We start from the raw sequence: 15,378 nt of genomic DNA on the forward strand, positions 1-15,378 counted from the left end.
TGAACAAATATTGTGCTACTTTCAGTCCTTGCTATTGGTGTGATGTGCATGTTACTTATTTATTTTCGCTGCAAGGCCAGTCGAGTGGTGGTTAATGCACTCATTACGGGAGTGCTTTCTTTTAGAAGTTTCTTCCTCCAGAGTGCAGGTTTGTGTCTTGTGTCTCTACAATGTATGTCTTATCACAGTAAAGAACTTACATTCAATTAAAAAAAAAAGTGGGCCAGGATACTCCTCTGGAAACACTGGCATGGTGACAAAGCAACTTACTTCTAAAGTTTGTATTTCTTGTGTTTGGATTTGCTCTGGTGTAATTGAGAGTAGGCTGGCAGAATAGGCATAGGCAGAGAACAAACACATTTGTTTAACAAGTGGTGACACTCTGCATGCTCTTGCTGTAGAACTTCTTAAGACTATCCAAACATTTTCTGTGAAGTCTGACATATTAAAGTAAATGTGATGAAAAGACTGCTGTACTAGGTTGCTGGGGTTAAGAACAGTAAGTCAGAGGGTTTGTTCAGTAACGATAAAAAGTTTTCTTTCAATCAAACTACACAGAGCCTGTAGAGCCTTGGAAGTCAAATGAAAAATCCTTGCTGCTTCTATGCAGTCAGACCAAGTGATTGCCTTCAAAGCTTTCTGATTGATTCTGAAGTTTTTTCAAGGTTTTAACCTAGGCACTTCTGCTTTCATGTTAGGAGCTGTATCAGTTTCGCTAATTTATCTGTTGTGATGTAATTTGATGACCAAAAGTCAGCATGAGTTATCAGTTTGGCATGTTTCTAAAGAAAACTGCTACCCTCAGTCCCATTAAAGAGAATTTTCCACAGCATTCAAAGTGGTTAAGCATGCTAAGACAATATTAAGAGTAAAATGTACAATATGCATGTATGGGAAAGTAATATCTATTATCTAGGCCTACGGCCTATGTAATTTCCAAAATTATGCTCTCTAAAGCTCTTTGGCCAACTTGTGTGAGAAATTACTAGTTTAATCAAGCTGTGCTGATCTTAAGGATATCCCCTTCTCTATACATCAACCCATTCTTTTAGGTAGGCTGCAGTATCTGTTTCCATCTAACAGTTAGCATCACTTTCTGATAATCCCAAAGTAGTTTACTGCAGCACTGTTCATGCAATGCTGATTTTGATACTTCTGGAGTATACTGATCCTAGAATATTATACTTAAGCTAATGCTATATTATTGCTGTGTTATCCTACACTATTATCCCATATATATTCTTTGAGGAACAACATTGTGACCTTGCAAATTAGATGGATATGCAGATCTCTTTAACAAGTAAAAAGTCTACTAAATTTCAGAGGAGGACACAAAATGTTCAATTCCAGTGAGATTCATAATGTCGCCTTTCACTGGGCTCATCCATTAGCGTATATGTGTAAAGAATTCATTGTCAAAATGGCAGCTGCAATAACTCTTTCCCCTTTTATCTCTGCTTTCCTGAATGGCATCATGGACTGCTTGTTCTCTGTCCTTCCAGGTGACACTAAAAATGCTACTGCTGACTGTGGTTGTCAGCATGTACAAGAGTTTCTTCATCATAGTGGGAATGTTCTTACTGCTTCTTTGTTATGCTTTTGCTGGAGTAGTTTTATTTGGTACAGTGAAATATGGAGAGAACATTAACAGGTACAGTATGTACTTACTACCTCATGGGGATGTTCTTTGAACAGCCTGAAAAAATTACATTCTGCTAGAGAGAAGTTTATCTATGGTAAACACCAGGCAAGTCCCCAGGTCTAGCTGAAGAGCTCTAAACAGAATTTCAGGTAGGAGACATGGAACCATCTTTCCAGTCCTTGTGCCTCAGACCAAATGACACCCAATCCAGCCCAGAGCAGACCGAGAGCTATTCTTCATTATGCCAACTGGAATACGCTTCAAAGCAGCACTGCACTAGCTGCAAGCTGCTGAAACACACTGTACCTGTGACACCTTATCAGCAAGACCCAGTCTGTATATCAGCCTGATACAGACAGAGGACAGTTCTGTGAACTGGATATTAACTGAAGATTTCCCAGTCAATAGCATCATCAGGCTTCAGGAAGAGAATGGAGACAGGAGATAGGATCTGGCCTTGAGCCTGTGTTAGATCTTTGATAAAATGAGACAAAACACTGAGACCTGTGTCTGAGCTAGAGTTCAGCTATTACATCTTGAGTCATGGAATAAATAATTCAGTGAGCTCATTCAAATAATTCTGTAACTATTTTTTTAGATTAAAATAGTTGAGCAATAGAAAATGGAAATTATTTGCATTTATTCTTGCCAACATTTTAGTTCTGGGATGTGAAATGATCTCTCTCTCTCTCTTATTCTTTAAAACAGACATGCAAATTTTTCATCAGCTGGCAAGGCTATTACTGTACTCTTCAGAATAGTTACTGGAGAAGACTGGAACAAAATTATGCATGACTGCATGGTAAATACAATAGTGCCAGAGATAAAGTTGGCAAGAAACTGGAGACGTTCTTGCATCTCAAAGCGTTTCCAGTATTTTAGCTTTGTACAAGGAATGTTGCGATTGCCTTTATCTCTTCAAGAGACAATAATGTTCACTAAACCCCAGAACGACACACAAATTGCAGTTCCAATCACAGACTCACAGTGTAATATTTCATGGGGCTAGACTATTACATTATTTAAAAACAAAAATATAAAGATGTTTTAAAAATCAGAGGTGCAGTAACTCATTTTTTCCACTGTTGTCTTTGCTTTGACTGAGGCACAGTGACTTTTCAGATTAACTTTGTCTTTAATGCCTGCACTTTGGCTTATTCCATGTGAGTGGTAGTCTTAATCACCTCAAAAATTGTCCTTGAATCATTTTATTTTGCCTAAGTAAATTTCTGTCTGTGGTTTCCATTGTGATAAAAATCACATTCCCTTCCTTTTTAAAATTAATGGGCAAGAAAGCTTTTTGAAAACCACCACATTTCAGAGCACCAGGTTGTTTGGTTTTTTACAGTGGCATAAAGCACAATGTGCCTTGTGTATGGTTGTGAGATCCACATCTAGTCCTTTTCTGTCATACTTTTCTCTGTTTTCTGATTTCTAACTACCAAAAGAATAACAAAAGCCCGCCCATAATAATGCCCATAGTATTATTCACTAATTGGGAAGCTTTAAAGAAATTATAGTCCTAAGTATTGTATTTATTGCAGAGAAACTAAGAATCTCTTTTTATGATTGCTTGACTTTGTTTTCTTGTTTTGAAGGTCCAGCCTCCATTTTGTACGCCAGATAACAGCACCTACTGGAAAACAGACTGTGGAAATTATGCTGGTGCTCTTATGTATTTCTGTTCATTTTATGTCATCATTGCCTACATCATGCTAAATTTGCTTGTTGGTAAGTAAAATACACATTAATAACAAAAGGTCCATCTTGGCATGTTGTATGTCAGATGCAAGTCTGTTGTGCTATTCAGTTATGAATTCACTGTTACCCTATATGCATATGATGGTTTTGATACTTCTCTGGTGTATGCTAGAACTCAGGAAGTTTGGGGATGAAAGTTTTTGAACAAAGAGATATGTTGTATTTGTAGAGTATAGTTACCCTAAGAAATACTGTTTCCTGAGCTTTTCCTTCTTCCAGTTAACATTTTTCCAGCATCACTGGAATTCACCTAGTTGATAATCTAACATCTTCCAATATCAACTAGGTGAAGATGTTAGATTAGGCATTTACATCTTCCAATATCAACTAGGTGAAGATGTTAGATTAGGCATTTAAGATATACCTTTATATTAAGATATACATTTATCCCCAGCATTTTAGATAGTTACAACTTTTAAAAAATGAGCACAGTAAATATTGATGTAGCACAACAGTATAGTACCCATTCAGAATCCTCATCTGAACATACAGCTGAATGCATTTATTAACGTGAAGTTTGCACAACAGAATTAATATTCTGTTGAAATTCATTGTTGCTTATAGATGTTACCCAGTCAGAATTTAATTACAGGCTTTCTTTAAAATGTATTTTGTTTCTGTGGTTTTCAGCTATCATTGTGGAGAATTTCTCCTTGTTTTACTCAACTGAAGAAGACCAACTTTTAAGTTATAATGATCTTAGGCATTTTCAAATTATATGGAACATGGTTGATGATAAAAGAGAGGTAAGAAACTTGATAATGAGCACAGAAATCCAGCAAATTTTCATTTTTCCTTGAAAAAGTGTATGGGGAAACCAAAGTGTGTTGACAAAACTCAGAGAGCAGTTACTGTTCAAGTTCTAAAAGTTCAGTGAGCATGAGCTAACATTGTTCATGGGCCTTCAAATACTGACCTCTATTCTTTACTACTATGAAGTACTTACAATAGTAGATTTAAAATCAAATGTAGCTAGCTATTCATAGAATCAGTACAATAACATCTTTCCTTCCAGCTCCCTGAGAGTTGTTCCCCAAGAGGTCTATAGACTCACGTCCATTTTTGTGTCTGATCTTCAAAAGGGCTTTGCTGGGATTTTGGCACTGTCCCCCATAAGATCCTCATAGAGAAGCCGATGAAGTATGGGCTAGATGAGAAGACGATAAAGTGGATTAATAACTGGCTGAATGTCCAGGCCCAGGGGGTGATGATCAGCAACACCGGTTCTAGTTGGATGCCAGTAACTAGTCATATACCTCAGGAGTCAATATTGGGTACAGTCCTGTTCAACATCTTCATTAATAATCTGGATGATGATGCAGAGTGCACCCTCAGCAAGTTTGCAGATGACACCAAACTGGGAGGAGTGGCTGATATTAGCAGAGGGTCGTGCTGCCATCCAGAGGGACCTCAACAGGCTGATAAATGGTATGACAGGAACCTCATACACTTCAGTGAGGGGAAGTGCAAAGTCCTGCACCTAGGGAAGAACAGCCTCAGGTACCAGCTGGGGGCTGACCAGCTGGAAAGCAGCTTGGCAGCAAAGGAACACAAAGATGAGATGAATGGACTGTAGCATGTTTCCTATGAAGAAAGGCTGAGAGAGCTGGGGCTGTTCAGCCTGGAGAAGAGAAGGCTCAGGGGTGATCTTATCAATGTATATAAATGACTGAAGGGAGGGTGCAAAGATGAAACAGCCAGGTTCTGCTCAATGGTGCCCAGCAACAGGACCAGAGGCAAATGGGTACAAGCTGAAACACAGGAGGCTTCCTCTGAACATCAGGAAAGATTTTTTTTCACCATGAGTGTGACCAAGCACTGGCGCAGATTGCCCAGGGAGGTTGTAGAGTCTCCATCCTTGGACATATTCAAAAGCCATCTGGACATGGTCCTGAGAAACTGGCTTTAGGAGGCCCTGCTTAAGCAGAGGGGGTGACCTCCAGAGGTCCCTTCCAACCTCAACCATTCTGAGATTCTGGGAGGAGAAGAACATCTGGGAGACTGAGCTGTTCAAATGCCTACACAAGTTAAATCATCATCTGAATGATTCATGACATCACTAAGATTTGAATATGAACAACATGAAAGAAGTTGGTTGGTTGTAGTTGGCACATGGCTGTGCTGGAGATGGAAACTGCAGTCTGTACTGATGGAGGTGGAGGGTTGTACATCCATCGTGCCCAGCACTGACAGTATCTCTCTCTGATGTAGAACAACACGTTGCAGCAAGAAATAGTTCCAGTCAGGCTCATTTAGCAGAACAAAATATTTTAAGAGTATGGATACCACAGTTCCAGAAGAAAACACTGTCAGTCCTGATTTTTAACAGCAGATCAAAATTGTTGTCACGAAAAGAGCAACACGTGCTGGGTTGACTCTTAGAGCAGAAAACCTTTGAAAAGCCAGTAAACTCCCAACATTCTCTTATCAAAAGCTGCACAGAGAAGGGGACAGGTTTACAACCAGGTATAGCCCTGGCCATGAATGTTTAAATTGTAGTTTAATTTCAGGTTTTCAAAGGCAGCTCTTTGGGCATATGATTCTCATTACAGATTAGTGCAAATGGGGAAACTAAATCCCTGAGCAATTTTGAAAATTTCTGGCAAAATTAACAGCACAGATTCTCATTGTGTATCAGTCAAATAACAGCAAAGACTCCTGTGAATGTGCTGAAGAGCTGGCTGCATGTGTATATTTTTCAGTAATGTATTCAGTGACTTAAATATGCCAGGATTTGACGTAGAGTCTGTGGAGAAATAGTGTTTCTCTCTCTGATCAAGTTGAATGTCTGAGCTGGTTGTTAGGTCACAGGGATAATTTACCATCTATTATGCAATTTTACCTAGGGAGTAATCCCTACCTTCCGGGTGAAATTTCTGCTGAGGCTTCTGCGGGGCAGGCTGGAGGTGGATCTTGACAAGGACAAGCTGCTGTTCAAGCACATGTGCTACGAAATGGAACGCCTCCATAATGGTGGTGATGTCACTTTCCATGACGTGCTCAGGTACTCTGAGATTTTCCCTAAACTTGCAGAACAGGCAGGATGGCCTGTGTTTCTCTCCAGGCTAACTGGCATTCACTAGGCTTGGAAGGCAGTGCCATTTTAAGTGTAACACAAAAATTGTATTTCCCCTTTTTTCCTGCAAAAATATTAGTGGTGGAAAACACAAGTCCTGGGGAATTAGCTCTAAGTAATTTTAACATTTTCACTGGAGACAGTTTGTCATAAACAGCAGCAGCCACATGTTGTTCTTGTATCCCAAGTAATGAAATGTTGTTCTCACGCGTGTAGCAACATGACAGTGAATCTGACTAGAAATAAAATCGAAATGGGAACATTATCCAAGCATAAACACTTAGCGGGGAGGAGAGGGGAATGAAACCACCACAGATGCCCTCATTGCTTACAGTTCAACACTCACCTGTATTGGATAGCTAGCTGTAGTTGATATGGTCTTCATTTGTTTTGAGCACCATGAGTCTCTTCTGGAACCTGGAAGCTTCAAATGTGAATTTATTGCATACACCTGAATTACGTATTTTTGCACTCAGGTCATAAGTATGAGCTTTGATTTTCTAAATTAAAATGTAAGGTCACCAGCATTTAAAATAAAAATTAAAAAGCTGTGTTTCTTCCAGCATGCTTTCGTATAGGTCTGTTGATATCAGGAAGAGTCTGCAACTCGAAGAGCTGCTTGCTAGGGAGCAACTGGAATATACCATAGAAGAGGAGGTGGCCAAACAGACCATACGCATGTGGCTGAAGAAGTGCTTGAAGCGAATCAGAGCAGTAAGTCAAGCTAAACTAGTATCTAAATGGTTGCAGAAATTCTACTGCTCAACAATGCTGGAATTTGCTGTCACTATGCTTCATTTACTCTGGAGTCACAATACCATTGATGTGAAGAAGTATGTAGCAGTTGCTAACTCAGCAAAAAAAAAAAGGTATGTTACAGCTCAACTGAAAGCGCTATAAAAATAAGCACCTTGAAGGCAAAAACTGTCTTCCTGCCAAAAATTTATCTGTCTTTTCAATACAGCAGGAAGATACACGTGCAGAGACCAAACTCAAAGAAATAAAGAAAAAACAGTGTAATTTGATGAAACCTCACAGGCCTAATCCTTCCTCACAGAATGTAGTTGTATGAATTTCTTGCCTCTTCTGGCAGAAGATACCATGATCAGTCACCAGCAGATGGCTCTTCAAATGGAACCCGTATCAAGATACATCATTTGAGTGAGCCATTACAGTAACTGTGTGTGCAAATGAGCAGTGTGTACATGCAAATCAGGTATATGAACCGTGGCACACAGTAGCTGTGTCTATGCCAGTAAATTAGACATGGCCAAGGCATTGGCTTATGACTGGGATGGGGTCACCCATACTTGGTTAGCATGTTCCTCAGCAGAGTTTCAACCCATGTGTACTCATACTCTCCCAGACCACTGCCATAGGAGCGTCACTGCCCTGCAGGCATGGGTTAGGGTAGAGGCTGCTCCCAGTAGGCAGTGGTTGAAGCTTGAAACTGCCTTGTGTGGTAGAGGGAAGATTAGGCAAGTCCTGGCCTGTCACTTAGCTTCAGCCCTGCAGGAAATGCCAGTCTGTTTAATTTACTGTTACAGACCTAGCCAGTGCTTCTGTTTATGGAATGCTTCTGGTCGTCACAAACATTTTTGCCTTTTCTTGGGGTAGCTACAATATATGCTGATCAGAGTTTGTCTTGGACAAAATTTATATTTTAAAAAACCCAGGAAATTTTAATTAGGTTTTGAAGTTATTCTCCTCTTCAAAAAATAACTCCTCCTTTATATAAAAAGTGACAATCTGGTTGCACTGATGACTGATTTTTCAGTTACTGTAAGGCTGAGTCCAGATTTTGATCCATATATTTTTCATTTTTATAAAAGTTTACTTCTTGTGAGGGAGGTTTTCCATAGAGATCTGTGATCATGGGATTTTTTGTGTTTGTAAATTTATAAAAAAACATAACTGTACAATTTGAATGTAATGTACATTCCAGATGAAATGTCAATTTTCAAGGCATATTCAGATAGATAGTTTCATTTAGATCTGATCTCTGTTATAATAATGGCAGTAAATTTAATCTCAGCTCTCAATCCTGGGTTTGTTCAACTCTGCTGTTCATTTCATTATGATATTGAATTACACTATGTTAAAGTAAATATGCTATTCATTTCACTCTAATAATATGGTTCAGATCATTTCACATTATATGAGCCTTTTATAAACTGAATGTAATTATGGAAGTTAATATATATTTTCAAATTCTGATGTTATTCTCTACATCTCTCTAGAGGAAGCATGTGAAAACTACCCAGGAAAGTGAAACCCTTCCTAAGGGCTGTTTATTTTAATTTAAAAGCAAATTAGATTGTAAGATCATAATGGTAGTGGGTTTGTTTTTCTATTTGTATTGTAAATCTATGCTCAGTCCCTAGGTTTCCACTGCTGTTTTATTCAGTATTACTGACAGCCTGCCCCAAATTCCATGAAAGAAATCAGGATTTTTTTCATTGCCTTCATGTAATTCGTAGTGAATATCTACCAATTAGCTTGTTTCTTTTTCTTTGCAAGAACTTTTTACTCATAAATTGAAAACTTTGTATGTTTTTAAACTCTAGGTTTACACAAACAATTGAGCAACTTGCCTTCCATTTAATATAGTTTGTAAGTTTCATCCTCTATTCCCTACATACAGGTTAGACATATGCTGAAATTCACTATATTTAAATAGTGACCATCTGATATATGTAGCTTTATCAATGCATCTGGTATGCACATCTGGTGCTTACTGTTTGTTTAAATATTTAAAAGGCTTTAAAAAAAAAATAAAACACCCTGATACACCAATGAGAACATTTTTGTTGTCACATATTGTACCTTAATAGAAACAGCAGCAGTCATGCAGCATTATACATAGTCTACGAGAGAGTCAACAGCAGGAGCTGAGCCGATTTCTGAATCCTCCCAGCATTGAGACAACACAGCCAAGTGAAGATATGAATGCTATTAATCAGGATAACAGCGCACAGCCAGAGGTATGTTCACCATAAGACTATCACCTACTTGTAACAAATTCAGAAAGCTTCCATATTTCTTATTTGTTAATTTTTAAATGCCTTTTTTACTGGAAAAGTTGAAAGCAGTATCTTGTTTTGTTTCAGTCTTTGCCTTCAGATGTAGAGGCAAAATGGTCTAAGGCAGTAATTCCCCAGCATAGTTAGCTGTCTTGCTAGCACCATAAAGGGCAAACTCAACTGTACAACTCTGGCAGCACCAACTTTCATCTCTATCATGAGCTGTTTACAGGCTCAGAGATGTGAAGCTTTCCTGTCCAAGCATTCTGAATGTTTACAGAGAGTGATAACATAGGGCATGCCGGGTCCTTTGAGTAGGAGTCCTGGAATTTTCCAGGGTAGGGAATGAAGAAAGTACAACATAAGGACTCTATTGTAGAAGGTTGAGAACAAGTTTGTACCCTTCACTGGGACTGTATAATGGAATTGAGCCCAAATGGGGTGTGTGTATGTGTGTGTGTGTGCATTTTTTTCCTATTACCAGTAGTTTTCTGGGGCAGCAAATAAAAGCCATGCTGCCTTAACAAATGGCAATATATTTTGTTTGTATTCATGTATAAAGCTTGGAAATAGAGCAGAAAGATAACACTTCTTAGGATTATCCCCATGCAGTAAGGAACTATGACTAAGATTCCTTTTTCTCTGTTCAGACAAGCAGCCAGCAGCAGCTCCTTAGCCCAACGCTTTCTGACAGAGGTGGCTATCGGCAAGACTCTGGAGATGCTGGAAAACCTCAGCGGAAATTTGGACAATGGCGTTTGCCATCAGGTAAGTGAAGAATGTTAATCAGTATAGTCTCTGCATGCCAAATCACTGCTGTACGATAACAAACCATGAGAGGCTTCGTGATTCATAGTCCTACCTCCCACCTGCTGCTTGTACCCACATCAGGGTTTTTGTACCCTCATGCATGATAAAATACAGCAGTCTCTCCTCTTCCTTCCAATTCTGAAAGTTTGGAAGATTGGCTCAAGCATTACCATATGCAGATGGCTGGGTTTTTTTACTTTTTCATACATTTACTCAGGATCTTTGGATTGGGGGGTGTACTGTCACATCTGTTTGGATAGCATCTTGCCCATTTAGAGTTCTCTTTTATCATATAAAGTACAGTGAAAATGAAGTTTTTCCTAACAGCAGTAGTAACTTCTGAGTGCCTTGTCTTGTCTAAGCATACCAGGCACATGATTTATACCTTACACCAGAATAATACGTTATTATATCTTCACTTCAGCCAGGAATTGGCCAGGTGTACAATCTATTTCCAATTTATTTTCTCATCTTCAAGTTATTCTAGTAACTACAGTCTGCTATAAAATAAAGGCTAGACTATGCCTTATAGAAGGGTGGGAGAGGTGCATGGGTATAAGACTGAGGCCTTATTAAATCTTTATCTCAAGAGCACTCTCCACCACCCTCCGCCACCTCAAATAGTCACTTTTAAAGTGCATATGACTTCTGCTCACTGCACACTCATGACCAGCAGGTTAGGTGTGTGCACATAAACCTGCTTTCAGCTGTCATCAGTCAGTCCTATTCCAAGTTAGAGCACTGCCTTCAAAGGCTGCCACTGTTCAGACCTTAATCATATCTAAGTGGAAGTAGAAAAGATGATCATGCTGTGAGTACCATCAAGCCTGCTATTGTGACCAGAATACTTGTCCAGGAAACAGCTTAATAGAGAACTTGCAATCCATGTTTTCCACGTAAACATCACTGAGCAGCAAAGATCATCATTTTGTTGGAACAGAGAGAAAGAGTAAGAGAGGGAGCGTGCAAAGGAGGAATCGTACTACTATAGCCAACTGGATAGGTTTTTCAAGTGAGAATGAAGAGTTCAGTATTTCCTTTCTTAGCACTAATCTTGGCCATGTCAATCCTAAATGTTCCTTAGTGGACGTTCTCGGAAAAGGAGGGTCACCTCCATGCACAGTACAGCCCAGCAGATGGTAGGTACTCTGCCTTCAGTCCAACAAAGACATATATTTAAGATCATGAATAGCATCATTAAGATCAACTGTGGGTTTTATATACTTACACATGTGGTTTAGTGCTTTCCTAAAGCCATACCAGCATCTTGTACTGGCTTCCACCCTTAGGCCATAGTTAAATCACTTCCTAGGTGTAGCTGCTACCACTAAATGCAGTTTTCCATCCTTTTTTCTGGTACTTACCACTTTCACCATTTTGCCAGCAGGTCAGGTCAAGTAAGTACTGCCTAAACCATTCAGGTTGCAATTGGCCAAGTAAGAAGAGATCTACTCCATCAGCTATCCCAGCAGGAGGAAATGAAGCACTGCTCAGATAAACTGCTCTACCAGCAGATTACTGGGAGCACTGTGAACAGCTGGAGCTGAAAAAAAACCAACCAACCTACATTAGAACAGAGCCTTACTCTTTCTGCATTGAATCAGTTTAAAGCTGCCCCAGTTCAGCTAGTCCTGTATACCTGAATTCTAAGCAACAATGTTCAAGAAGCAGATCCTCTCTAATACAACTTTCTGTTTCATTTCATAGCACCCAAGCCAATAAGCCATTCAGTGTCTTCAGTCAACCTGCGCTTCGGTGGACGTTCAACTATGAAATCTGTTGCATGCAAAATGAATCCCATGTCTGATGCTGCTTCTTGTGGATCAGAAGTCAAGAAATGGTGGACAAGACAATTAACTGTGGAGAGTGATGAGAGTGGAGAGGACCTTCTTGATATCTGAGAAAAATTTAAGTCATACTGCAACAACCACCACTTCCAGTACAATCTTTTTCTATGGTTAGAATTGAAGATGTGTGTGATGTACAATTTCTTTAAAATCAATGTCATAAATTTAATCAAATGCTCATCCTTCTGCCATATGAAGCATAGCACACACTTACATGTTAGAACTCACCTCTATAGGTACTAACTGTACTTTAAGAAACCTGTATACAACAGCAGTATTAACAAAGCCAGAGAGACTATATTGTCTTTAGCAGGCAGAGCGTTGAAATATTTCATATGTTCTGTAGCTACATAATGAAAATGTATTTTGATATACACACCTCTGTGTTTTTCTTCAACCTATACCGTACTTTAATGTGGCAACACTTTATAATACAGTGGTAATGTATTTCTTCTTTTTAGGTTTTCCCTCAGTTCTTATTTAGTAACTTTCTTTAGAAAGATTTTATTATTCACAAATGACCTGAAGAGGTCAGCACTGACTTCATGTTCAAGCAAAGTGTTTTTACAAAGTGCAGATTCTGAATTACAATTCTAAGCTTTTTTCTGGGCCTTTTTTAAAAATATGCAAAACACAGGATAACTCATTTTAAAATCAGAAGGTGAAGGATTGGCTTTTAAAATGTAAATATCTTTGGGGTTTGGTTAATTATGCAAAGAGCTTGATTTTCATAGGGAAAACAGGAAAAAAAAAAGAAGAAAAAAAAAAGACATGAAAACTGTGTCTCTAAGCATCCAGCAAAAGACCTGCATGTCAAAAACATGGTTTATGCTTCATTTTCCAAATATACTGGTTATACATATGTATGGTGTAATTATTTTCCTGTTAATTGGGTCCCATTTCCTTGTGTAGTCGTAAGATAACTTTCTTCTTGTCTGTGATAAAAATTAGCATGTTGGGGGTTCTAATTACAGAACACTATTGTGTGGCTTTTAAAATACAGCTCAGTTTTGCTGTAGAAGTGAATTTTACTTAGCCATGTTACTACTCATGCTACAGTCCTGCAAAGCTGAGGCATGACACTGTACTGTGGTTAAGTACCTTTGTCCCTTTTATCCTGGTGCATCATATTTTGATATGTTAGCCTTCTTTTATGTTACGAAGCATCAATAGTGCTACATTATTGCTGGTGAAAAAAGCAACTATCCCTTTCATATCAGTTTTCCAGTGAAAGGCCAAGGCTATACAGATATGGAGGTGGAGAAGAAAAGCCACAAAACACAGCAGAGTTCATTAGCTTCAGAATTTAAAGCTCTCCAAAAATGTGGGATAAAAATGTGCCCTTCCATCAGGAAAGAACTAAGAGGTTGCAGATTTTGTAGCTCGGCCCCCGTCTGGGTATTTTAGCATAGCTAGGACCTTTCTGTTACCATTGTTTCCTATGGAAATGATAGGTTGCTCTAACATGGCCTGATATGAGATCTTGTAAGAGGCTCACAGTTAATGTATGTCACCATTTAAAATATATGTTCTTTAAAAAGCAGACAAAAGCCAGTGCTTTGTGATGTTTTCTGGCCAAAATATTAATGTAGAGTGGTCAGAATACAGCACTGTTTTCACAGATGCCTTCACCATAAATGCAAAATCAGTTTTGGCCATAAAATACAGTTTTCTTGGCATCAGTGTTTTGTTCCCTGTGTATAGTTGAACATGGTTTAGATTTTTTTTTTTTAATAGTCATCTTGAACACATCTGTATTTTGTGGTTTCTTTATGTGTTTTGGGATATATTTAAGTTGAAATCTAGCCAGCTGTAACTCTATAGTAATAGAACGTGTGCATTCTCTTGTTTACTAGATTAATAACCATCAACAAAACCTCATATGCAAATCCATTCCTTTGTGTTCTGTTTTGTGCTTAAGATGAGCTTTTGTATATATGACAAAAAGATAAATATTGGATTTATAAAATATAGTATCTTTGAAAGTTCAGTAATATATTGAACTGCAGATCTTTCTGAATCATTCTTCCTGCAAATCTTCTTTTTAAAAAATCTGGCAAACATTTTTTCCTTGCCTTATAGTACTCTGTCAATAAAAGTGAGTTGCTTTAAGCAATATTCCTCCCTCTGGTTTTCATTCTAAATGCATTTGCTATATCATCTGTGATTATGCTGCATAGTGGCTGGGTGTCCAGTTTGTACAGGATTATTTAAAGAGATGCTTTTCAAACTCTTCCAATTGGGGGCCTTTGGTTTTTTGGTGAGAAGTCCAGCAACCACCCTCATCAGTACTGCCACAAGGGGTCTCATTCAAAAAATGGGACTAAATATCAGTATTTATTTTTATTTAACCCACTTTGTTTGCTTTAGAGCCTGGATGTGAATATGTGTGCATGTGTGAAAGGGAAATTTGTGGTGGAAATATTGTGATGGTTTCATAAGATGGGTTCCAGTATCTTCCAAAACTCTGGATATCCCTAGACCATCTAATTTAATTGGCAAGCTGGCTCTGAGAAAGCAATACTCACATGTTTATTCCCCCATTTTACTTTTGCAGATATAGTAAGTGGAGTTGCAAAGATAATGAAGATAATGTATACTAGAGGTGACCAGGTTAAGGTGAAAACGTCCTTAGTATGGCACCCCCAACATAACTAAAAAAGGTGCTAACCTCCAACTCTGCAGCAGAGCAATCAGTGCACATTTGCACATGAAGATGAAGAAGCAGAGAGGAGAATTAAGAATGACTGAAGTTCAAACAGCCTCAAAGAGGAAATACTGAGTCAGGAAATCATTCAGTCTAGACAGCCTGGGAGAAAAGTTCAAACAAGAACAGACCCTAGACAAAGGTAAACAAAAAATTGCTAGGGGAATATTACTACATACAGTGGTCTTGGCTCCCAGAATTACATCCAAATTTATCCTACAAAAATGAAAAGAATCATAGAATCACAGAATCATAGAATGGAAAGGACCTTAAGATCATCTAGTTCCAACCCCTTTGACATGGGCAGGGACACCTTCCACACCTTCCAGGTTGCTCAAAGCCCCATCCAACCTGGCCTTGAACGCTTCCAGGGATGTTTAGGTGCCCTTTGTTCCATAGGAAGCAAGTTGTAAAAGTCTTCTTGGCTTAGATGGGCAAAAAGCGTAGTGCCTGTTGTCACTGCTCAAATAAAAACCAGCTTGTGGGAAGTCTGAGAACATGCAGCAAAGATG

The 15,378-nt window shown here is 38.7% G+C and overlaps 1 protein-coding gene across 6 annotated transcripts in view; it reads left to right on the forward strand.

Moving 5' to 3' along the window:
* Positions 1 to 14,275, forward strand: part of NALCN (sodium leak channel, non-selective) — a 250,991-nt gene extending 236,716 nt beyond the window's left edge. For all 6 annotated transcript variants that reach the window (XM_030476678.1, XM_030476677.1, XM_030476679.1 and 3 more), the window contains 9 exons: positions 1,503 to 1,651; positions 2,351 to 2,444; positions 3,241 to 3,373; positions 4,034 to 4,149; positions 6,250 to 6,407; positions 7,043 to 7,193; positions 9,314 to 9,463; positions 10,153 to 10,270; positions 12,020 to 14,275. In XM_030476678.1, the coding sequence (XP_030332538.1) occupies positions 1,503 to 1,651; positions 2,351 to 2,444; positions 3,241 to 3,373; positions 4,034 to 4,149; positions 6,250 to 6,407; positions 7,043 to 7,193; positions 9,314 to 9,463; positions 10,153 to 10,270; positions 12,020 to 12,213 (1,263 nt within the window). In that variant the 3' untranslated portion in view covers positions 12,214 to 14,275. The remainder of the gene's footprint in view (positions 1 to 1,502; positions 1,652 to 2,350; positions 2,445 to 3,240; positions 3,374 to 4,033; positions 4,150 to 6,249; positions 6,408 to 7,042; positions 7,194 to 9,313; positions 9,464 to 10,152; positions 10,271 to 12,019) is intronic.
* Positions 14,276 to 15,378: the final 1,103 nt, after the last annotated feature.

Source organism: Strigops habroptila, chromosome 2 (assembly GCF_004027225.2).
Source record: "Strigops habroptila isolate Jane chromosome 2, bStrHab1.2.pri, whole genome shotgun sequence".
NCBI classification, from domain to species: domain Eukaryota; kingdom Metazoa; phylum Chordata; class Aves; order Psittaciformes; family Psittacidae; genus Strigops; species Strigops habroptila.